At 38.1% G+C, this 26,352-nt stretch overlaps 1 protein-coding gene across 6 annotated transcripts in view; it reads left to right on the forward strand.

Moving 5' to 3' along the window:
- Positions 1-26,352, forward strand: part of ARHGAP10 (Rho GTPase activating protein 10) — a 318,329-nt gene that overhangs the window by 111,937 nt on the left and 180,040 nt on the right. For all 6 annotated transcript variants that reach the window (XM_038558962.1, XM_038558960.1, XM_038558961.1 and 3 more), the window contains 4 exons: positions 4,439-4,510; positions 12,971-13,072; positions 19,168-19,278; positions 21,373-21,477. In XM_038558962.1, the coding sequence (XP_038414890.1) occupies positions 4,439-4,510; positions 12,971-13,072; positions 19,168-19,278; positions 21,373-21,477 (390 nt within the window). The remainder of the gene's footprint in view (positions 1-4,438; positions 4,511-12,970; positions 13,073-19,167; positions 19,279-21,372; positions 21,478-26,352) is intronic.

A 26,352-nucleotide genomic window follows, 5' to 3' on the forward strand; every position in this document is an offset into this window, starting at 1 on the left:
ACTGAAGCATTTTGTAGCCACTCTGTTACTTTGTTTTAAATGCTTAAGGTTCAGTTCAGAAGTTACAAAACAGATTTTTTTAAAGAAAAAGATAATTTTAAATTAAAAAAAATTTTAATCAAAAAATTTTCTGAAAAAATTGGATGTAGTGGCATCATAACTACTCCTTTTCTCATTCTGGAAATTTGCTTGTTAACCTACAAACAGTAGGACAGAAATCCATTATATTCTTTTCTTATACTAGTGCTAGATCTTGGGAGTCAGAAAGATATTGCATCAGATTGGTTCTCCAAGTGAAGAACACTCTTAATAATGACCTAAAATTGTTCGTGTGTAATCTCTGTGGACTGGTCCTTTTGTAAAGAACAATGTTTACTCCACAGTGTGGTGTTTCAGGGCTCGCATTCTAAAGGATTTCATATGTCTGTGTTATGAATGCCTATATATTTAGCATTTATGGAGCATTTCCTAGGTCCCACTCTGGTGGCTAATGGAGCCCATTGGATCTCTTCAGCATCTTCTGCTTATTTTTGTTGTCTTCAGCTGTGTTAGTGACACTGAATTGCTTTTGTAGTTCTGTGCCTTGAAATTGCACCCCTCCCCACCCACCACTCCCTTACTCTTATTCTTTGCCTGAGGAGCTCTGATGCCCTGTTTCGGGCCAGGTCTATTTTATCCCCTTCCAGAAGTCTCCTCTTACCCATTCAGCTTCCTCTTCTGAGCAGAGAGCCTGATGTGGGTCTCCATCCAAGGACTCCGGGATCATGACCTGAGCCAAAGGCAGATGGTTACCTGACTGAGTGCCCCTCACCCCCACCCATGGCCAAACTCTCTCATAAGTAACCTTGCCTTGTACTTCACAGAAAAAATAACCATCAGGTAGCAAGTCCCCGTGGCCTCTCTTCATGAAAGCTGCACACCCTTTTGTACTGATCCTTGTGTTCTTACTTCCTGTTACAAGGGAGGAAAGGATGACTACTTCTGTGACAGGTCCAAACCCATGCATGGGCAGCAGATCATCTCCTCCCACATTAGAGATTTTGAACCATCTTTTATGGATACTTCATGTGGGCATTTAGATGTTTTACTATCTTCTGGGTGTCTTCTACAATCTCCGATTTAACACAGCCCCTTAGTGCTTGCTTCCAGCTGCTTTTCCTCAAAATTGTCCTACTTCAGTAAATAATATTCTTACGTATACATTTGCTCATGCCAGAAATCTGGGAGTGATCCTAGAAATGCCCCCTTTTCCCACATTCAGTCTCTCACCAGGTACTTTGAGTCTACCTGACAATATCTCTGAAAATGGTCCTCTTTCTATTTTTTGTTATCATGACCTTATTCCAACCTCCCCATCCTCTCTTGCATATGCCATTCTAGAAGCCTCCTAGCGAGTCTTTCTCTTTCCAATTTTCCTCACCTCTAATCTCTTTTTCTCAGAGAGGCCAGGGAAATCTTTAAAAGATATAAATAATCATTGTATTAGTGCCCTGCTTAAAACCCTCCTGTGGCTTTCATCATGCCCCAAATAAAAGAACTCTCCCTAGGTGCACAGGGCCTTGACTGTTCTGCTGGTTTTTACTCCTCCCTTTCCATTCACTTCTTTGTTCTTTATGCCCCCAGCCACATTGGACTTTTGCTAGTTACTGTCAAACACAAATTCCTTACCTTAGGCCTTTTCCTCTGCTGATTTCAGGCTGGAAACCATTTCCCTTGCTCTCTGCACCCCTGTTTTCTTCATAACTTTCAGATCTGAGCTTAAATGTCATTTCTTTGATGGAGGTCTCCCTAGAAGTTTTTTTCCTTATAAATCCTCCAATAAATTCTTCACCTTAGCCCTACTTTTCTCCACTTGATGGGATTACTAGAATTTGCAGTTACACATTTACTTACGTGTTCATGTGAGTATCCTATATCTCCCATGCTAGACAGTAGGTTCCAGGAGGGCAGGGACTGTACTAATTTTGTTCGTAATTATGTCTCCAGCCCCTGGTGCTGAATACTCAGCAAATATTTGTCTCGTGAAATAGAAGTTTATTGAGATGGCTGCTTGGAATGGGGAAGTCCCTGTTTGGTACATTTATTGCAGTGTTGTGTGTTGGTTAAAGTTGGGCTCATGCATAATTGTGAATCTCTGCTCTTGTCTTTTGTGAACAGTTATTAGCCTCTGTGTTCTCAGCATGTCATCCTGGGTTAACTTTTTGTCTTGAGTGGACCAGCCACTCAAGACAACATGGAGGGTGTGTGTGTGTGTGTATGTGTATTTATATGTAGGTGTATTCAGGACAGTGAGCAGGCTAATCCAGATGTGGAAGCCTGGGCAGTGACACTGATGCTAATAGAAGTATGCCTTAAATTATTTTGAGATGTTGTGTTGGGAGTTGGGATCACTTTAAAAATGTATGGTGGAACCCCTCCTATCTGCTGGAGGCATTCCAAATTGTTCTGAGTGATTGGGCTTCCTGGAATGTGCTTTGTCCTGGCTCTGTTCTTTAGCACAAAAAATTTTCTGGTTTGCCATTTTGGTAGGTCACATGGTCAACAATGTAGAGAGGATAAAATTAACACATTTTGAAAATGATCCCTTTCCCTTGACTAGTTGTTGCTCTTAATTCTTTTAGTTCCCTGTTGCCCCAGCATCTTGAAACTTAAGTGACAAATTGTCAGGGTGAGAGTGACTAAAACCTAGTTTCTGGTCCAGGGAGCAGAGTTCAACCTTTAGGCATCTCAAGTAGGTATAGTCACTTTTCTGAGGATTCCCTACCTCTCAGTATGAATGGTCTCTTTGTAAGAGACCATTGCAAAGGGGCCTTTGGTTAAATTCAGAATCCTTTCTTTTCCTTTTATTTTTTTTTAGAAATTTTTTAAAAGATTTTATTTGTTTGAGAGAGCTCTTTCCTCCTTTTTTCAAGAATTTTTAAAAAAGATTTTATTTACTTATATGAAAGAGAGCAAGAGAGCATGAGGGAGATGAGGGGCAGAGGGAGAGGGAGAAGCAGATGCCCTGAGCCAGACTCAGGAGGACCCTGAGATCTTGACCTGGGCTGAAGGCAGATGCTTAACCAACTGAGCCACCCAGGTGCCCCAGAGTCCTTTCCTTTTTTTTTTTTTTTTTTAATTTAAAAAAAATTGTTTTTATTTATTTATGATAGTCACAGAGAGAGAGAGAGAGAGAGGCAGAGATATAGGCAGAGGGAGAAGCAGGCTCCATGCACCAGGAGCCTGATGTGGGATTCGATCCCGGGTCTCCAGGATCGCGCCCTGGGCCAAAGGCAGGCGCCAAACCGCTACGCCACCCAGGGATCCCTCCTTTCCTTTTTTAAGTCACTTACTTTCTATAACTTAAAGCGGAATGACACATTGTTGTAAGGTATTTTGAAGTTTCCTTTTCCATTCTGGATATTTCTTTTTTTTTTTTTTTTTTTTATTTATTTTTTTTTTTATTTTTATTTATTTATTTTTTTTTTTTCATTCTGGATATTTCTGATCTCCTGGAAATAAACAGTGAGAAAACCATACTCACCTGCATATTAGTAAGTGCATTTTCCTTGGGTAATTGTTCCCTTTTGTTTGTATTTTCTTTTTTAAAGATTTTATATACTTATTCATGAGTGACACAGAGAAAGAGAGGCAGAGACACAGGCAGAGGGAGAAGCAGGCTCCATGCAGGGAGCCCGATGTGGGACTCCACCGATCCTGGTACTCCGGGATCATGCCCTGAGCCAAAGGCAGACTCTCAACCACTGAGCCACCCAGGCGTCCCTTGTTTGTATTTTCAACATTGTTTGTTGTATATTCTGTCTTAAAACGAAAAGCCCCAAATCAGCCGTTATAAGAATGAGTGCAGTTGTGGTTGAAGTCTGTGTGTGGCTCCTGTCCTGTTGACCTTCCCCATCTGTACTGTTTGCCAGCATGCCCAGTATTTACTTTCTTGTGAGCTCCAGTGACTCTGCTGATAGACCTTAAATCCTCACAAGGAATTTTCAGTAAGATTGAATGTATTTAAACTCGCAGCCACAAACCTAGCTCTTTGCATAATGTAGTCTGATAACTAATAAAGGAATGTAATTGACTTGTAAATTTCTGAGGAGGGGGAGGGAAAAAAATCTCAAACAGAAGTGTTCTGTTAATGAATATGATAGGACCGCTTTGTTGTTTAAAGACAACCCGCATGCTATTTCCCTGAAGAAAGAGCTGCACATTTCACTGGCAGTTTGCCCCACCTCCTCTTCCCTGAAAATATTTATGGAGATGTAGTGTGTTAATAAATTTAGAAGTGATTTAATGGTTGCATTGGCAGGGTGAGATAAGGTAGTTAAAATATGTTGTTTATTTTATTTCTGGGTGGGGTGGAAGAGGGAAATGAAATACTGGTTTTTTTTTTTTCCTTTTGGGAAACCTAATACCGTGTTCTTTTGTTATCATTCTTGATCTCTAGGCATTAAGTGTAACTGAAACCCTGATTAAACCCTTGGAAAAATTCAGAAAAGAACAACTTGGAGCCGTAAAGGTTTGTGCCTAATTTGCATGTCCTTGTAAATGGAAGATGGAGGTGCCTCTGCTACTTCAGTGTATACTGTGTTCACATTTGGCAGCTCTGTAGGAGATGCTGGAGTAAACCATCTGTTGTTTTATGTTTTAAATGTGCTTTTTTCCCCTTTTGGGCACTACGAAATTGTAAACAAAACAAAAAACACCTGGGCAGGTAGTAAAAGCTTTAGTAATCTTTGGCTATACCTTCCCACATAGAGTCTTGAAAATCTCCTTAACCAAACAGCCCATTCCCTCAAAAAAGACGAAAAAGGCACAGCTTACCTCTGTAGGGAGTACAGTTATGTCATTGTATGCCTCAATTTTGTGGAGGAGGGTAGTGTTATGTGAAGGGTTAAGATTAGAAACACTGCTACACCATGATGCCATTGAAACTAAGAAGAGAATATTGTGAGGTTTTTGGGACGAAATTTCCTTCAATTGAACACAAATTTATTGAGCTGCTGTCATGTGCCAGTATTGTTATAGGTGTTGAGGCGTCAAAGATGAGTGACCCACAACCTGCACTCAACGATCTGGGATATGGGAGTTAGCCAGGATTTCTGGGAATAATGTGGTGACTTGACCACAGGGAGCCTGGGATATATTTAACAACTTCTAAAGTTTGTGAATGGAGCTTTGAAATTATCCCAGAGAAATAATTTCCACCAACCTTTCCTGAATTTTGTGCATTCTCTTTAGGGACAAAAAGTAACATTCATGTGTTGACTATTTTTGGGTTGGCCCAGAAGAGAATAACAACAATTTTAGGTAGAGAAGAGAGTTTTTATATTTGTATTTTTCCCCCAACGTGGCTTGGGGAGATAATTTTTTTTTCCTTATCTTCCTAAACAAAATACTAAAATCCTTTTGTACAAATAAATATTGTGGCTTAAATGGCTATAGCTATACCGATGGACTCAAGGAATGCCAGCTTTTTAGTTGCTATTTATAGAATCATTTCTCCTTTAAGTGACTTGTTAAAATACTAGATGCTTCCTTTTGGCATAGTATTTTACCATTTTTAATGAAGGGCTGTGTTTTGAGATGGGTTACGGGGAGGGGGTAAACTCCAGGTCCTCTTCCTGGGATTGTTTGCTGACTGCATGAAGCTGACTGTGTCTTCTGGCTTTGCAGCAGGGCACTGAAGGTCTGCTTTCACACCTGTGACCCTGGGCAAGTAATTGGCTTTAGTTCCTTATCCGTAAAATGAGAGATTTGGGGATCTGGCTGCTTGACTTTGTAGTTTATGATTCTGTTTTAAATCTTGAACATCTTGCTTGGTTCTTTCTTTTTTTTTTTATACTTCATTGGCAGGTATGGAATTTAAACAGTGTCCATTACTTATTTTTCTTATTTTGATTGGATAAAGGTGTTGGGGGGGGGCCGGTGAGGATATATTATGGGAATGAAAAATGAATAAGAATTCATATATTGTATTTTTATTTGCCATCTGCCTTTTTTGTTTTTGTTTATTTATTTATTTACTTAAGTGGGCTCCATGCCCAACGTGGGGCTTGAATTCCAGACCCTTCAAGATTTTGCTCTACCAGTTGAGTAAGCCAGGAGGCCCCCTACTGGGTTTTTAAAAAATTTCTGACCTCGAATTTTCTATTGATTGACTCCTCCCTCTGAAACTTAATTTCTTTCTTTTTAAAGATTTTATTTATTTATTCATGAGAGACACAGAAAGAGAGAGGCAGAGACAGAGGCAGAGGGAGAACCAGGCTCCCTGAGAGGAGCCCCATGCGGAACTCGATCCGGGGCCCCGGGATCACACCCTGAGCCAAAGGCAGACGCTCAACCACTGAGCCACCCAGGCGTCCCTTTACTGACAGTTTTATGTATTCTGATAAAGAGTAGAGAAAGGTAATTTTCCAGGTGATCTAGTGCTACATAAGCACCTGTCTCTTTCATTAGATAATTCAGTGTTTCAGAGACAAGGCTGTGCTTTTCTTTATTTTTTGCTAGCCTCTACACTGTGTTAATATATAAGGGTATCTAATAAATAACCTATTCTACTGATAATTCTAGAAGAACCTAGGGAGGGTTTGTAACCTGGATACTTGATTTTCTATATCTGTGTTTCCTAAGTATGTAATAACGTTTTGACAAACATATTTTTGTTTCACTGGTTAACTGGGATACTTAAGAAGAAGTTTATTCTCTTAGGTTAAAGGTCTTTTAAAAAGAAAAAAAAAGAAGACAAAACCAGAATAAAATAGTTTTCATGTGGGGATTTTAAAAACAAATGCCCTTGAAAGTTGACCAAAGCAGACTGTTTAATACATCCTTGTCAGAATGTCGATCTTTTCTTTCTCTTGTTTTTCCCCACCTGGCAGGTCCTGCTGTCTACCTTTCCACTAGACCTCTTTCCGTTCTTTTCAGTTTTGGTTTCTCCGGTTTCCAGAATCCCAGCAACACATTTAAGTTGTTGTTTTCATGTGATCTGAACTGCGAGGTGGTTTTTGCAAGTTGGGCTTTTTAAAAGCCCTGAGGTATTCTTTTCTACTGTTTGCCTCTGGATTTGTTCTCCTTCCATCCTTATTTGTCTGGTTTGGGCTTATTCCTCTGTTCTTGGAGGTTCTGCTGATTTTTTCCATGCTTGCCAGCTTCTCCTCTGTATTGGAAAAATTCCATTTCCTGTGGCAGGACACCGATCCTTCTGTGCTGTGTCACATGAGGTGGCTACTCAGAGTTCCCTTCAGGGCCTAGCTCAGCTGTTACTTCCTCTGCACTCTTTCTCCTACCCTGGGGCTTGTCACTTATTCCCAGAGTGTGCACAACACTTTATCCATAGCCACTGCCCATTACATGTCGAAATAGCCACAGGAGACTAGTACAGGTCCCAAACAAAGTAGGAACTTAGTCTGTTGCATAAAATCTCCAAGAAATGCCACAACTTGCTAAGATGTACAGCAGGAGAATTTAAAATTGCCCTTTTAGATATATTTGAGCAATCCAGTAATGAAAATGTGGCTTCAAGCAGGTGGCAGCCTGCAGATACAAATAGAGGCAACTACACTATATTGATAATAGAGTCTATTCAAATGCTAGTTTAGAAAGAGCCAATTACCATTTTATTCCACAGAATAAAAAATTGAACCAGAAGGGTTGAAAAAGATGTTAGTTTCATGTATTACAATTTCGTGCCTCAGCCATTCGCTCAACCTCATGCCAAACATCTTTTATATTTCTAAGACTGTATCTGATGACTAAATATTTAATAAAACCTGATTTCCCAGGAATCCATAAATGACTACAAAATGTGGATAAAAAGCAAATCTTTTAAAATAATTTCTCAAATTATGTTTGATAAAGTAGAAAAAAATTATATTTCCTTCATTTTAGCTATAAAACATTTACTAGTGCCTGTCATATGGCAAGAGGTCCTGGGGTGCAACTGTGAATTAAAACACTGGCTGGTGGGCCTTCGAGAAGTCTGCAACTCTGGAGGAGGGGAGGATGTCAAGTAAAAAAAGCCATAAAAATACACTAGAAAGTGTATAATTGGGGGTAGGCTTAGGTGCTCTGGAACATTCCCTATTATCTCAATTCTGGACTATCAGGCAAGTCTTTCTGGAAGAACTGATTCTTTCTGGTTTGAATCCCAATTCTGCCCCTCAGCTAGCTCCGTGATTCAGGGCAAGTTACTTATGGCCTCTAGCTCTCAATTTCTTGGTCTTTAAAGTGAGACGAATGACCCCTGCCTCAGAAGGTTTTTGGGAGGAGTCAATGAGCTTGATGGTGTGTTTCCCATGTCTAGAGTAGGGCCCAACATACCTAGTTGCAATTTATTTTATTATCCCATTTATGGCTTGTGCTGCATCAACTTGCCAAATGAAAATTGTTCAGATTTTGGTCCACTCTCTGAATGTAAGCTTCAGAGATAATGTGCCACAGTACTGTGGCTTATGACCCTTCTGGCCAAGTAGTGCTGAGGCAGTAATGGATAGGTGACTCTGAATGAAGCAAGTGCACAGGACCCCAGGGTGCCTGTCACCTTTGTCCTTGTTGGTGGCATTGCAACCGTGGGCTTCTCCTTTCTCTCATCCTCTGATGGATGTCTCTTGGGTGTGGTGTCTGTTGCTAGATTCTGAGGGGAGAAAGCTGAATTCTCATGTCTTTGGATAAGCAGAAGGGACTTTATGGAAAGGGAGACAGTGGAGTTGAATAAGGCAAATGAATTGTCGGGCAGGGATAGGTGACACTTGGTGTGAGAATTAAGAGAGGGTGCTGCTTTTATGCCACCGAGTGGTAGGGGGTACTTCATGGAAGAGGTGGTGTTTCACCTGGACTTGTAGGATGTGTTGGTAGACAGGGGAGGGTAAGAACAGGGCTCTCAAAACCCTGATTGGCTTGGACAACAGGATTGCATTTGCTAGCAGGTGTCCTGCTAGCATTTTACACGTGTAGGCATCTTGTTTCTTGAATGTGTGAGATTACACTCTTCTTATTATTTAAATAAAGGAGGAAGATTTGGAATCTCCAAGAAAGTATCTAGTTCTCCAGACTTGTCATGCCTGTTATTTAATGTTTATAGTTGTAAAAGAAGCCTTTTCATTTCCTCATCCCAGGAGATTTGTAAAATAACCAAAACATTAAAAAAAATCATCTGGGAACTTTAAAAACTACTCCCCCAACTTCTTCCAAAACAAAACAAAAAAATTCTAGTATCCTAAAGAAATGTGGACAATTCACAGTAATGTTCAAGTTTTTGTGAATTCTGTATATGTTCCTTATCATTTTTAACAGAAATACTAATATGTCATTTTTAGCAAAAAAAAAATTGCTTAATCTTAAGAATGTTTTACGCATTAGGAATATTTCCTTTTTTCTTATACATTAACTCTATGTTCTCCCTGCTTTGTTTTTGGCCTTTTTGCTTATTTATTTATTTATTTATTTATTTATTTATTTATTTATTTATTTGATATCTAGATGTTCTTATGGTTTCTCTTGTTTCTTTTTTGCTCAAAAAGCATGCCTCTGTTCTGAGATCTGATGAAACTTTTTTTTTCTTAATGGCTTCATTTTTTACTGGTGACTTGTCAAATCCATCTCGAATTAATTTTGATATGAGCAATGGGTCTCTGTTTCCAAGTAGTTAACTAATTATATCAACACCATTGGCTGAATAATATTTTTTAACCCAGTGATTTATGGTAAGACCTTAAAAAATATATATGTATTATATGTAGAATATATATATTACTATATATTCTATATATGTTAGAATATATACATATATATACACACACATATATATATATACACACACATATTCTAATGTATTCAAAAGACCTCATTACTTAAGTTTTGTTTCTTAGGTTTCTGAACTTCCTTTATCATTTATATAGCATACATCTTATTTGGTTACAATATTTTATTTCATTTCATTTCTTTTATTTCTTTATTTATTTATTTTATTTTATTTCTTTTATTTAATTTTATTTATTTATTTTTTATTTTAAAGATTTTATTTATTTACTTATGCATGAAAGACAGAGAGAGAGAGAGAGAGAGAGAGAGAGAGGCAGAGACACAGGCAGAGGGAGAAGCAGGCTCCAGGCAGGAAGCCCGACGTGGGACTCGATCCCTGGGCTCCAGGATCATGCCCTGAACTGTAGGTGGCGCTAAACTGCTGAGCTACCGGTGCTGCCCTACACTATTTTAAATAGTAGCTATTCTTTACCTTTTTTGGGGGTGGGGTATGGGTGGTTTTGTAACAGATTAGGAGCTGACTTTCAGTGAATCATATGTAACCTATAAACATAGTTTTGTTTGGCTTCCATATAAAAATCATTGGATTTTTCAGCTGTTCTAGAAAAATCAGAGGACATGGCTTGTATACTGGCCTATATTACCACATAGTAAAAATCTGCGGGAGCCATGATGTGGCCACCTTACCCTCTAGAATAGATGGACTGTCTGGTTTACCATTGCCCCTATCTCTACTTAATGAGTTCTACTTCTCTCTTGCTTATTCATTATATTACTATCTGGCTCAGACTTATGTGAATTTGTACTGCTGTTTAATAAAAGAACTTTTCATTGTATTTAATTTGATGTTTCTTAGAACCTTTTGTTATAAGTCACTCAATTTGTGTGTGTGTGTGGATATATATATATGTATATATATGTATGTGTGTGTGTGTGTGTGTATATATATATATATATATATATATATATATATCCGATAGACCAGTGTTGGAGAAAAACCACTGTTCTTTATCGGATGCTACTTGAACACAGTCCGTTTTAAAATTCACATTATTTCTGCAAAAAAGCCATATGAGCACAAAGAAACAGAATTATATTCTATAATGGCATTGAGAACAAATGCAAGAAGAAATAATAATTTAAGTCTTCAGGTTTAAAAACAAAACAGCATTTGTATAATGCCATACCATGTGTAAACTAATGCATTTCCACTCTGTTGGTGGGTGGAATGTTGTTTCTTGGCTGAATTCCTTCTTCACAGAACCTTTTGGTACCCTGCTTTCTTTCATTCTCAACTTTACCCACATGTTAACTTACAAATCTCATGGAACTGCTGAGTGTGCTGGGTGTTTTGACTGCTGATTTTAGCATCACTGCTTCCTTTGTCCCATTCTGTGATTCAGATGAAATCAAATGAGTAAAAATATATTCAGTATTCCTGGTAAGTACGAATCTGCAAGGATAGGGAATGTTTTTTTACTATATTATCCTGCTTTGTGGTCTTGTGGTGAATGCAGCGGTGGGACTTCTCTTCCTGTATTGTTTGAACCCGAGATGCAGATGCTCAGAAAACCCTGTGATGCTGGTGCAGAGTCACAGTAGAAAGAAAGTGTGGCAGGGACCAAAACCTGTCTTCTCACACCTAACCCAGTATGCATGCCACCATACTGACTTTTTAAAATAGTGGAGATTCTGAAATGGTGGCTATATGTTTGTTTTATGTTATTTTTTTGTTAGCCACCAAAATAGTTGATGAAGAATGTAGTAGTAAAAACGGAAGAGAGAGTAATCACATATAAATGCCTTAAACTTTTTTTTTTAATAGTTGTAAATTAAGAGCATAAAGAAAAAGTGCTTCTGTTTCAACAAAAATGTGCCTGTTGTCACACGTAGGTGAACCATAGGATCATAGAATTTTAGGACTGGATCAAAGAAGGATCTAGTACAAAAAAAATCCCTGATCTTTTCTGTAATTGAACATACTTAGGTTGTGTTGTTAAATTTTTGTTTTTTTCTAAGTTGTGCAGCTAGTTTGTAATTAAACTTGGAATAGAAATGGGAAGAAATGTCCATTCCTGAGACTGCCTATCCTCCCTCACTGTGGGATGATTTCAGGGTCTTTAGAAGAGTCGATGAAGGCTCTGTCCTAGATTCCCATAAAGCAGCGGTTTATAGTCCCATGTTGTGAAAAAACTAATGATAAATGTGAAGAAAAGATTTTACATGCTCTGTTCAGTCTCTTTGCCTAATAGGAAAAAGATTGTATCAGAAAAGATTATTTTTGCTTTAGAAGGTAGAAGTTGAAAAATAGGGAAGAGAATGTTCCTTTCTAGGAGCCCTTGGAGAGTTAGGGAGAATTTGAAGTAAATGGAAACATTTTGACAGTATGAGGACATAGTGTGCTCTCATTGGTGCTCAGAAATGTTTATTAAAAATCCACTTAAATTGGCAGGCAGTGTTAGGGGAGATAGTCTGTCTTTTCTGTATTTAACAGTTAGGATACTTGTTTTCTCAAAAAGCTTCTATAGCAAAAGAAAAGCAAATGCTAGTGCTAGGCAGTACCTGAGAAATAAATGTTTGTAATGCTCACCAAAGAGTTTCAGTACAAAGATGTCAGTGGCTTTAGGCCCTGTTGACCTATTGAGAACTTATTTTCAATAGCATTACAGAAATCATGGTGAAGGTTTGGGAAAGGAGATGATGTTTCTGATCAGAGGGTCTTATTGTTAAATTCCCACTGGACAATTAAGGAAGATCATTCTCATTGTTTCTCCCGCCCTCCCAGTTGTGATGATGATGGTGATGATGATTTTTTTTTTATCTAGACCAAAATTTACTCAGTTTTAAAAGAATCCCGTTTCTTTGCCAAAATCTGCACAAGTTTGCTGTTTTAAGCCTGTGTTCTTTTTATTATTTCTTTCAATGAGGGACAAGTGACATGGCATTCCTTCTAAATACTAAGTGTAAGTATTGACAAATACTGTGCTTCATAAAAAGCCCATGAAAGGAAAAAAAGAAATATGACCTTTCTGTCCTGTTTTGATGATTAATACGCAGTGGCCTGGGTACAGATAGATTTTTCAGATAACTTTATTACACTTAGTAGTACTTTATTTTTACATATTAATCCTCTTTTGAGCTTCCCAGTAGATAAACTGTATAAATGCATCTTCCCCCTGTTTAATCATAGTTTTCTGTGTTTTTTTTTGTCTTGTAGGAAGAAAAAAAGAAGTTTGACAAAGAGACAGAAAAGAACTATAGTCTAATTGATAAACACTTGAATTTATCAGCCAAAAAGAAAGACTCCCATTTACAAGAGGTATTTTTACTTTTCTGTTTGTTTCTAAAATTCAATAAACAGTGCATGCGTTTTCTTTTTAAAATGTGCTTTCCTATTGTGAACTTTTCATCTAAGATTATTAGGGATGAAAAAAATGAACAGTATCATAATGAACAAGACACGAAATAATGAATTCATCTTATGGTGATTAATTCAGTATAGATTCATAGCATTAACATTTTTGGTTCTGAGTATATTTTCACAGGAACAGTTTTATCCAGTATTATCAAAGAACAGATATATTATTTTCAGGAAAAGATTCATTAATTGGCTTTCAAGATTTTTTTGAAGAAATGAATTGAATTTAATAAGCTCATCTACGATTTTGCTTTTATGTGAAGACAGCATTAATCTTATTTAACACTGAAGATTCAGGAGGTTCAGATTCATTGGAAAGAGATCTATTTTACTTGTGTTAATAGACTCATTTTTTTTTTTCTTTTTGAGGGAGCAGTGTGTTAGGAGAAAGGAATTTATATCTTATCTCTCATTTTGTCTTTTCTTTTCTAAATTCCCTAGTACTTGTGTTTTCTCACTCACACACTTGAGTGGAAATTCAGTGATTTCCAATTTGGAACATATGTTTTCATTAAAAACAATGCTGTTTTGCAGCTGTTGACTTGTTCCACAAAGTGTGATGTTTTTCTCATTTGTTTATCTTTAAACTGATAAAGGATCTGAGTGTAATATACCACTATAATATACATATACTAAAGTATCATCAAAATGACACTAACAACTTTGGCTCCAATATATTTAAATGCCGGATATGTAGTTGCACGCCCTGTTGTGTGTGGGGTCATTTTGACATTCCTCCCATGTCACATTTGCTTTTTCCTCTTTACAAAGTTTGACTGACATTTGGAAGGCATTTGACAGTTTATAAAAGAGAAGGGAGCTTTTATACCACTTAATCTTCAAGACAATACAGTAGGGGTCCCCTTTCTTCTTGTTCCATATTATGTAGAAAACCATCATTGTTCCATATTATGTAGAAAACCATCGTTGTTCCACATGCCCCCCATCTCCTCCCCTCTCTCCATTTTGAAATGACAGCTGTTGTTTTTACTCTTTCTTTATGCCAGCGGCTTTCTACCTGTCTTCTCCCCTTATCTCCCTTTTCAGGTATTCTGAAAAGAGTTTTCATGCTGCAAGTAAATTTCCATCTCCACTTGACTATCTAATTATGTTTTTTGTTCGAGCTGTTACTCAGGCAAAATCTTCACGGCCATCCTTGGCCCTTTTCCTGCCCCACACCTAGTTTGTCTGCATGTCTTCCTTAGCTTCAGAATATTCTCATGGTATCGCAACTTCTGACCCCCACCACCATCACCCTGGCCCATGCTGTGGGCCACTGTCAGACTGATTGCCATTAAGGACTCTTAATTGGTTTCCCTGCTCCCACCAATGTATTCCTGGTTTGTTTATTTATGTATTTATGTATTTATGTATGTATGTATGTATGTATGTATGTATGTATTTATTTATTTATTTAGTATTCCTGGTTTATATTCTGTACAGCAAGCAGAAGGAGCCTTTATGTTGCTTCTCTTCCCCAGACCCTCCCTAATAGCTGCATCCAGAGGCTCAGGGCCCACCCTCCTGTCCTCACACCCACACGGGCTGCTGCTGTGCTCTAACTGGCCTGGGACAGGCATACTCTGCTCTGAGCCTTTGCTTTTGTTGTCCTTCCTGCCTGGTACTTTTCCAGCCCAGACCCACATGCCTCACTCCTCCAAGTACCTCAGATACTCTCCACTCAGAGTTTACCTTACCATCTTATTTAAAGTGTCCCCCTTATGCTGCTTTGATTTTTTCATACTCTTACGAACATTTGACATACTATATATTTGGTTGTTACATGGCTTCTTGCACTAGCATGTGAGCTCCTTGAAGGCAACAACGTTATTTTATTCAGTATTCAGTCTTTTTTTACATCTAGAACAGAGCTAGTCAGGGAGTAGGCCCTTAATAACTGTTTACTGAATGAAGACGTGTGAAGATGCTTGCACAGTGAGCTAGGGCTTCATTAATTCATCATTCCCAGAGATAATCAAACTTTAGATCAAGGAATTTGAAGAGACCCTCGAGATGAATGATTTTAGTTTCATTTAAATTGTATATTCTGGCCTTCCTTGCTGTTTGCTCTTTACAAACATACACACTCCTGCTCGAAACCTCTTTCTTTTTTTAAAAAAATATTTTAGGGGATCCCTGGGTGGCTCAGCGGTTTGGTGCCTGCCTTCGGCCCAGGGCACGATCTGGGAGTCCCGGGATTGAGTCCCGCGTCGGGCTCCTGGCATGGAGCCTGCTTCTCCCTCCACCTGTGTCTCTGCCTCTCTCTTTCGCTCTGTGTCTATCATAAATAAAAATAAATAAATCTTTAAAAAATATTTTATTTATTCACAAGAGACACAGAGCGAGAGAGAGAGGCAGAGACACAGGCAGAGGGAGAAGCAGGCTCCATGCAGGGAGCCCTGACGTGGGACTCGATCCCAGGTCTCCAGGATCACGACTTGGGCCGAAGGCAGGTGCTCAACCCTGAGCCACCCGGGCGTCCCTTGAAACAGTTCTCTATTACAAGTGTGACGGCCTTCACTGGGGGGGGGGGGGGGGGGGGACACTCTAAAAGGAAAACGTTAGGTTTAGATCTTCATTGATGTTGGCATTGGCTTATGTATTTCTCATCTTCAGTAAACTGAATTGAAGTATTTAAGAGGTTTATAAAGGTTGCTGAGAAGGTGCTGAACAAAGGCATAGAAACTTGTATCATTCCTTTTCCTTGTTTCTAATGAAAATAGCAAGAAACGACTGTGGCAGACAACCAAGTTGGCTATTTGGTACTTCTGGTAGGACCATTAGATACAGCTCTACATTTATTGGGCACAATAGCTTCTACTTCCATCCACATCCCTAAGTTCTAATTAATATTTTCACTAGAACAAGTATTAGACCTTTGAGAAAAATCTATTTCTTTAATTTTTAAAGTATATTTTTGCTTTTTGAGTAATCGAATGATTATATTTTAGTACCTATGACTAGAGAAGTAGATTGTTTGAATAACTTTGCCTGAGAATTGTCTATTCTTATTTTACGTGTTTATAGCAAGAATGGCCAGAAATCAGATGATGATCAAATAGAAATTTGTTAAAAAAAAAAAGTCACTTTGTGGGCAGCCCAGATGGCTCAGTGGTTTAGCGCCACCTTCAGCCCAGGGCCTGATCCTGGAGGCCCGGGATCGAGTCCCACATCAGGCTCCCTGCATGGAGCCTGCTTCTCCCTCTGCCTGTGTCTCTGCCTCTCTCTCTGTGTCTCTCATGAATAAATAAATAAAATCTTTAAAAAACAAAAGAAGTCACTTTGGTATAGTATAAAAATACAGTCTTAATGTTATTTCACAGAACTGTGATAAAACATTTAGTTGTGTTTACTAATTTATCATAAAGAATAATATAAAAGATACAGATGAGTAGCCACATAGGGTGGGGTCTGGAAGGGTCCCAAGCACAGAAACTTCATCCCTGTGTCATTCTCTGGGCACTGGCATGTGGTCACCCATGTGGAAGTTCAAGAGTTTTTACAGAGCTTAGTTTGAAATGCCCCTCCCTCTACCCACTGCCAGAGGTCAGTGGGCAGTACAGAAAGTTCCAGCCCTCTAATCACTTGGGCTTTATGGTGCTATCTGGAGGCCCCACCCTAAATCCCTCAGTAACATAAACTCCAGTTTGCTCCAGGGGGGCTCTTTATGTAGATAAGAAAGATACTCCCCGTCACTCAGGAAATTCTGAGGGATTTAGAAACGTTGCACTTTATTCCATGTATCATACATTCACACTGTTGTGCAACCACCATGACATTTGGCATTCCATACCTAGACCTCTTTTCATTTCCAAATACTGAAACTCTGTATCCATTGAATACTCCTTCCCCAGCTCCCTACCCCCAGCTCGTGATAAACCCCACTTCTGCTTTATGTTTCTATGAATTTATTCTGGGAACCTTATAAAAGTGGAATCATACAGTATTTGTCCTTTTGTGACTTACTTATTTCCATTGAGTGTAATGTTCTCAGGGTTCATCCATGTTATAGCATGTGTTTGAATTTCCTTCCTTTTTGAGGCTATGTAATATTATTTATATATATCACATTTTGTTTATCCATTTATCTGTTAGTAGGCACTTTGGTTGCTGCTGTCTTTTAGCTGTTATAAATAATACGGCTATGAACATAGTTATATAAATCTTTTTGAGTCCCTGTTTTTAATTTTTAGGTGTATATATCCAGAAATGGAATTATTGTATCGTGATAATTCTGTTTTTAATTTTTTTGGAGAACTGCCATGCTGTTTCCCCTAGCAGCTGCATCATTTTGCATTCCCACCAACATTGCACAGGGTTCCAATTTCTTCACATCCTCAGCAACACTTATTTTCTGTTTTTTAAATAGTTTTGTTGTAATTTATTTATTTTTGATAGGTGCGAGATGGTATCTTGTATTTGGTTTTCCATAATGATTAGTGATTTTGAGCAGCTTTTCAGGTGCTTATTACCATTTATATATACTCTTTGGAGAAATGTCTGGATAAATACTTTTAAAAGTAAAATTGGCCGAGTTAAGAAATATGTGATGCCTTGTAAGAATGGTTTCTAGGATGACAGTTCTTTTTCTACCGTACCTCTTTGGAACCCTGCTTCTTCCCTAGTTCCCGTCTAGTTAGACAAGATAAACTGGAACCTATTTTTTTTGGAACAGTCTCCTGACCATCTGGTGCCTGTTTACTCTCAGCAGATGAGACATTTTCAGGGCTTAAGAGCATGATTACCTATAGATGGGCTTCAAGCCCTGGACCACCTTTTGAGAATCAGGTTCTTTTCTTCTCTTTTTTCTTTAATTGAAATATAGTTAACACACAGTGTTACATTACTTTCAAGTACAACATAGTGATTTGACAACTCTACACATTATGCTGTGCTCACCACAGGTGTAGTAGCTACCATCTGTTACTATACAACACTGTTATAATACTATCAACTATATTCCCTAGGCTGACCTTTCATCCCCATGGCTTATTCATTCCATAACCAGAAGCATACACCTCCTCTCCCCTTCACCCACTTTGCCCATCCCCCCACTCCAGCCCCTCTGGCAACCATCAGTTTTCTGTTTCAGTGGGTCTGTTTCTGCTTTTTTGTTTGTTTTGTTTTTTTTTTAGATTCTACATATATGTGAAATCATGTGGTATTTGTCTTTTACTTCACCTAGCAATAACAGCCTCTAAGTCCATCCATGTTGTTGCCAATGAACCCCCCCAAAAAAAATAATCTGATCTTTTTTATGGCTGAGTAATAATCCAATGTATGTATATGTACCACATCTTCTTTATCCATTGATCTATCAGTGGACACTTGGGGTGTTTCCAGACCCTGGCTACTGTAAATAATGCTGCAGTAGCATAGGGGTACATATGTCTTCGCAAAGCAGTGTTTTTTATTTCCTTTGGGTTAATACCCAGAAGTGGAATTACTGGATCATATGGTATTTGAGAGCCAAATTCTTGGGGTGGTACCATAACTGCCACTTCCTCACCTGCTGCTGTCAGTCATGAGTCCTGAGGTGACTAGATTTCCCAGGCCAGCTGCATTCTTAGAGGATTTGTCAATGGAAATAATATTTATGTGATTTTGATTCTATGTGTATGGTTCAACCTTGGGTGTCTGTTGTGGTTGGGGTGAGTTTTTCATGAAGAGCCATACAGTTTAATGCTCAAACCTCAGGGTCAAGGGTCAATCTCATCATAAAGTGCAGGGGTTGGCAGACTTTTTCTGCAGAGTCAAATAGTAAAACTTATGTTTTTATAGACTGTAAGGTCCCCAAACTAAGTTTGGCTGCTGTAGCAGGAAAGTGGCACAGAAGACACATAAACCAGTAGCCATGACTATGTTCCAGTACAACTTTATGTAGAGACAGGCTGGGGGCCATATATGGCATAGAGCTTGTAGTGTTGCCAACCTACGATCAAGAGTTTTTCTCCTCACCATATCTGATTTAACCAGCCTTTATTACTTTAACATAGGCAGATATCCAAGTGGAGCAAAACCGGCAGCACTTTTATGAACTGTCTCTTGAATATGTATGTAAGCTTCAGGAAATCCAGGAAAGAAAGAAGTTTGAATTTGTGGAACCTGTAAGTATCCTAGAAGGTCATTCTGCTATGAGATTTTTGTGGTGTAATAGAAATGCTTTTCCTTCTAGATCGAATTTACTATTGATGGGGGGCCATGGTGCATATATGTGAAACACAAGACATCATAAATTGTAAAGGGTGGACACATCACCACGAAGTCAAGGAATCACCTACAAATTAGTGGTTCTCAGCCTTCCTTGCACAGCAACATGTAGTGAATAGTATTTTTCAAGCACTCCACAATCACGTGCAATTTCTGCCACCCTATTGTAGGCCCACTCTTTAAGGAAAACCCCTGTGAAAGAAATGTTAGGATGGGAGAGACAGTGGTACTGTTGATAGATAATCTTACCTCTACTCGAGTTTGTTCTGCAGCAAGTATACCAATCCAAATTTTGATACTTTGAACAATTATTTGTAACAAATTATTTCTAACGCAACTCAGTGCTTATGACCACCAAAGTTAAGAACCAGCATGTGGAGCATTTGAAACTATTTTGTGAGTTACTCTGGCAGTTCTTTAAACTTATTTTAGAGACCTGTGATTTGTGTTGGTGTTTGTATAGATGTATTCTAACAGTTTTAGTTCTTTATATATTTTATATAAAGATATTATATATTATTATATATATAATATATTATATATTATATATAAATATATAAATATAAAAATATTATATATACATAAATACACACACACATATATATGTGCATATATATATAACATATACAGACACGTGAATATATGTAAAGGTAATTTATACTGTGGGTTTCAGTGAAAAAAAACAAGAAATACTGGAATTCATGATTCTCAAGATTAATTTTGATGTAGGTGTTTTTGCATGTGCTTTCTTAAGAAAACAGTTTTACTGAGATAGAATTTACATCCCATACCATTATCCATTCTATGTGTGATTGAGAAACAAAAAAAATACCCAAGTAATGATTAAATTAAAATCGGCATTCATAGAAGCAATGGTCTACTTAGAGTGATAGAATTAACCTAATTTAAACAATTAGAGAAAAATTCATCTCCATAAAGCTTTCTTTTATGTGAAATACTCATAATGACCTGCATTTACTGAGTATTTACAATGCTCATTGTTCAAGTCATTGTTTTAATATTTCACCATGCTCATGTGTTTATTCCACACACTAACTCCATAAGGAGATATTTTCAGTATCCCACTAAGCAAATAAGGAAATAGAAATACAGAAAGTTTCAGTAATTTGTCCAAGGTCTCGTAACATAGCTGAAGTTGGGGATTGACCCCTGCTGGCCACTTGATGTTAGAATCCCAGATTCCTAACCATTAAGCTGTGTTGACATAAAGAAAATGAATTTCAGGATTTCCATAATTCCTACCCCAAATCACTTTTACTCACTTTAAATTTATTCACATGTTGGGCAGAAGTAGGTGCCCTGTAATCAAGAGGGGCATGTTGAGATAGGCAGAGGGAGAAGCAGGCTTCTTGTGGGGAGCCCGATGTGGGATTCAGTCGGGACTCCACCCTGGGCTGAAAGCAGGTGCTCAATTGCTGAGCCACCCAAGAGTCCCAAGAATTCAGAGCTAATTTTCACCCTGTCTCAGCCCATCTCTGCCCCAGTCACTGAACATCTGTAGACAAAAGAGAGAAATTGTACTGTGTTGGGCGCCATTGGAGAGAGCTATTAGCTCTTTGATTCTGTGATTTCACTTTCATTATAGATTCTGTTGACCTATGGTGGTAAGATTTCAATAATAAATGAATATAGAGATTCTCTTGACTATAAAAAGAACAAATAGGTGATGTAGAATTCTATTTCTCCAGTGTAGTGTACTTTAAAACCTATTTAATGGCTCTGATATTTAAGGAAAAAATCACAAACCTTTCATCTTGTAAAAGGACAAATTAATAAATAATATGTAGTTAGATTTAGTTAAATTCTGATGACTTTTAATTATTTTACTTCAGTAGAATCACAGTGGGATGGGATGGGATGGGATGGGGGGGAATACATAGCTGTTTTTATTCTTTTTTTTCCTCCTACTTTTTTTTTTTTTTTTTGTGTGTGTGTGTATGCTAATGTCATTTTTTCCCCCTTTGTCTTAGATGCTGTCGTTTTTTCAGGGAATGTTTACTTTCTATCATCAGGGCCATGAACTTGCCAAAGACTTCAATCACTACAAAATGGAACTACAGATCAACATTCAGAATGTAAGGAAATGAAAGCTTTCTGATATAAGAAGATGTTTGAGATGTGTATTTTCATTTTGTTATATAAAAAGCCTTAAACCGGGGGGGTGCCTGGGTGGCTCAGTTGGTTAAGCATCTGCCTTCAGCTCAGGTCATGATCTCAGGGTCCTGGGATGGAGCCCCAGGTTGGGCTCCCTGCTCAGCGGGGAATCTGTTCCTCCCTCTGCCCCTCTGCCCCTCTCCATCCTCCTCCTTAAAAAAAAAGAAAAAAGAATAAAAGAAAAGGCTTAAACTGAGCTGTGGCTGAGCTGTTGGTGTTGAGAAACTGAGGCTACGTTGCCACCTTCTGGTCGGTTCTCAGTGTAACAAACTGCTCTTCAATTAGGTGAGGCTCAGGAACTCTGCCACCTGGTGGCTCTTTTTTTTGGATGACGAATATGTTTTAAGAACTTATTTTTCTTTCAGAAAAGTCACTAGGTATATGTTTCTAATCAAGAGTCACATGATTTATTTTTATTATTTTTTCCAGTTTTATTGAGATTTAATTGATACGCAGTCCTGTAGGAGTTTGAGCTGTACGGCGTATTGACTTGACACACATAGTGCAAAATGATTACTGCAGTGAGTTTAGTTAATGTCTGTCACTGCATATAGTTACAGAAAATGTTTTTTCTCACGATGAGAACTTTTAGGATATACTCTTAGTAACTTTTATATGTCCTATAGCAGTGTTAATTGGGACATATGCTGCACTTGTAGGGATGGTTGTGAGGAGAGACTTTGTCACATGACTTTCAGTTTTCATGTAGAGAACGAACAAAAGAACACTCTGCTTTAGATTTAAGCCATTTTGATTTTAACCTCAATTTCTTTTACATTTTACCTAAAAGTCTTACTTGATTTTTAATCCCAGCTAGGCTTATGGTTCAAGAGGAGTTTCTTCCCTGTGTTTATGCATACTTATTAATGTATTAATTTCACAGTTGCTGTGGGTCTATATTATTTTCCTGGAAAATTATGCTTTCAAAGAGGTCTTGGATAAAGAGATTTAGGAGAGCTTTATTAAATAGTGTAATGTAGATGATTTTGATCAGAAGGTGATGGATGTTTTTCCTCTCAACCCTTAAGTTGACTTTGGAAGTATACTCATTGAAACTCTTTTTATGTTTAGTATAATCTTAGGCCTTATTAGAAAAAGAGTGAGTGAGTTTTGAGACAAATGCATTCTAGCTCATACTGCAAGAAGTACAAAGGATGGGACTCTGTGCTGTTGGCTGCCTGACTTTCAATTTGATATCATCTTAGAGGTTGAGGAGAAATGGTTTTTGTGTAGATTTTATTTCTCCGTTTGTTGTATAGTTCCCTACATTTGGAAATGTAGGTAATGAAATCTCTCTCTCTCTCTCTCTCTCTCTCTCAGTGATTCAAGTGTCAATTTGTATTTGTAGGTTATTTGGATGTTGAGCTGGTTTAAATAACTAAAAGAGTAACTATCCCCACTCACATGTAACAATTTTTAAAAAATATTAATGTTTGTATATGTATAGATTTGTTCTAATTTAAAAAATGTCTCTGTAGGTAGTACAATAGTCTAATGTTGCTATGATTTTTCAGAATACTTTTGCAGATGGCAGAACAGGTTTGTAAAAAGAACACTATATAGTTAGTTTAGAAGATTAATTATACTCTTGATTTTTTCCTCTACCAACTGGCTGTATAACTTGTGGAAATTTACTTCTGTCTGGATATCATCTGTCAACTGCAGAGCTGGCCTGGATGAGAACTTTCAGGCAGAACTGGTTCCATAATTTGTGGGGCCAGTGTAAGATGGAGAGGCAGGGCCCTTATTTAAATATGAAGAATTTCAAGACCATGACAGTAGATCATTAAACCAAGTGCATGACCTTTTGAGCACAAGGTCCTTTGTGGTTGTGCAGGCTACGTGCCTGTGAAGCTGGCTGTGCCTCGGTGTTTGGGGTGAGGGTAGGGATTCATCAGAGTCTTCTGGGAGCTTAAGCGAAGCAATCCCTGCGTAGCTTGCTTGTGGATGGAAGTGCTTTTGTAACACACCTGTGTGATAAAAGGGATATAGTTACCGTATATACACCCAAATGATTCCGAGAGATTGAATATTTCAATGTAAATGAGCAGTGCTCAGTCATGAAATATTATAAGCAAAACCTAAAAACAAGCTATCGCTTAAAATGGTCCATAAAGTAACTTGGTTAATATCCTTACTGCATTCAGAAGTTAACCTATGCTTTTGCTAATAAGAGTCATTTCCCATAGAAAAATGGGCAAAGAACAGTTGGTGGAAAATTTTTCTGTATCCTATGGAACTCAAGGATTGTCACCAGTAAACTACCCTAAAATCTCTTCTCTAAATATTCATCTCTTCATTTTGTTGTTTCTGAGGTTGCTCCAGAACCTCCTCTTTCCACCCATCTGCAGTTTTGAGAACGCCTGATCAAGGTGTCTTTGCTATTCCTTTTTGCTCTTAGCTAATTCTTTTCCCTTCAAAAAATGCCAGCACCTTTGAAACACATGCCACTCACTCTGTGGTACCTGCTGTACTTGAGTGTTGCTGTACTTTGCTCATTTCTTGGCCATTTCTCTAATTCCCTGATATCAGCTTTTATAAGGGAAAATGCTGGCTATGTAAAACTACAAATTACAAAAATCCCAGTTATGTGTTATTTTTATGTGATGTATATTTATATATTTAAGGAAACAGACCCAAATATTAAAACCAAATCTTAGCGTTAACTATCTGTGTACTATAATGCTATGGATAATTTTGGTCAGCTTTTAAGTATTTGTAGTAAAAATCCCAGCAAGATCATTTTGTAATCAGAAAAAAGGTAAAAGTTATTTAAAAATAAAAACAACCTATTTTTCTCCATCTGGTTTCACCTTTTTTGTTGTAAAAATGGTAACACCTCTTTTCTTTTTTTGAAAGCAATTTATTCCTCATCTACTTTCCATAATCCAGAGTAATGCATGGAAAGCAAAACAGAGCAAGATGGCTTTTAGAAAATAGATTTTCAAGAAAAATATAAATTGCTTCAAAATTGAAGGATATTTTAAAAAACTAAATTTAAACTTTTGTTATCTTTATCCCCAGAGAAATGTGGGGAAAGAGAGACTAGAATAGAATTCTTCCTAGAAGGAAATATAATGTGAGAAATCTTAGAATTCATGAAGAATCCCCGAAAATCTTAAGAATAGTTAAAATTTTTTTTTTTAAATTTTTTTTCTTTTTTTTTTTAATTTATGATAGTCATACAGAGAGAGAGAGAGAGGCAGAGACACAGGCAGAGAGAGAAGCAGGCTCCATGCACCGGGAGCCTGACGTGGGATTCGATCCCGGGTCTCCAGGATCACGCCCTGGGCCAAAGGCAGGCGCCAAACCGCTGCGCCACCCAGGGATCCCGAATAGTTAAAATTTTAAGAATATGCCCAAATATTTTTGTTACAGTGTTGTGAGAAAAGTAGAACACTAAAACAATAAACTATGTTTTTTTTAAGGGATTGGAAGTGATTGTGTAAAAATGCATAAGTCCTTATTTATGAGGTATAGATTTAATGTCACTTTTCATCACTTTTAAACCTTTTCCTGGGACGCCTGGGTGGCTAAGCGGTTGAGCGTCTGCCTTCAGCTCAGGGCATGATCCCGTGGTCCCGGGATCGAGTTCCACGTTGGGCTCCCTGCATGGAGCCTGCTTCTCCTTCTGCCTATGTCTCTGCCAATCTCTCTCTGTGTCTCTCATAAGTAAATAAATAAAATCTTAAAAAAAAATAAACCTTTTCCTTCTGCCCCCAAAACAAGACTGTACTTTTCCCCCTTTCTGTTTTATAATGTTGTGGGTTAGTTTTTATATTCTGAAAAAAAAATTAAAAATATACTTTCTCTTCCAATCAGATTTAAGACAATGAGCTATTAGTTTGGTATTGAAGACTTTCCTTTATCCTTTGATACGGAATGACTGTGACTTTTCAGTGACTTAATTGTCATAGTAGTTGTAGTGGTAATGTCACCTAAATTTATTTTCTTATCATTTGTCAGGGATTACTTGTGTGCTTTATTTGGATTATGCACATGTAGTTTTCATAAGTCCTATGATGTAGATTTTTTATTCCTGTTTTACAGATGAGGTCAATGAGGAGAGTAACTTCTTTTTGTCATACTGCTTTAAGATCAGGGCCAGGATGGGAACTTGGGCAGACTCCCTCCAAAGGACCATGGTGTTGGTTTCAGATTCTGTGCTGGGATATAAGTGGGTCATCTACGGTGTGTCTGGGGTCAGTAAATATAGCAGCTGGAGAACATCTTGATAGGGCCATCTGCTTGCCTAGACCTTAGCTACATGTGGGTGACATGGGAGTCTCTTTAATGGTAAGAACTCAGATTGAGACCTTCAGTTCACCTCCACCTCTCAACAGTTCTAAACTTGAGTTTCCCTCATCCCCATGGAAAGTACCTGATACAGGATTTAGACTTACCATCTATTCACCTGGGGTCCGTTGCCTACCATTCCTTTTCCTGCCACCTTGCTCTGTGTGGGGCACTTGAAGGGCAATATAGGGATTATAGTGAGGGTGTGTGTGTGTGCGTGTGTGTGTCTAGGGCCTTACCCCTTTTCTGTTACATTATTTTTGCAAGGTTACTAAAGCAGGGCTGCATGGGGCCCACCCTGATGTTTTACAGCTGTTTTATAAAACCTTTTTCATATTTTTGATTATACTTTGCCTGTCTTTTCTCTCTGAATGACGTCATGGGGCCAGGATGGGAGAACTTAGAATGGCTATCTGTACTTGGAATCAGCCTTTGCCCTCTGCCTTTAAGGCTTTATTTCTGGCTATGACATTGTGAAAAGCTCCTTCTCTCTCTCTTCT

Source organism: Canis lupus, chromosome 15, assembly GCF_011100685.1.
Source record: "Canis lupus familiaris isolate Mischka breed German Shepherd chromosome 15, alternate assembly UU_Cfam_GSD_1.0, whole genome shotgun sequence".
In the NCBI taxonomy this organism is placed as follows: domain Eukaryota; kingdom Metazoa; phylum Chordata; class Mammalia; order Carnivora; family Canidae; genus Canis; species Canis lupus.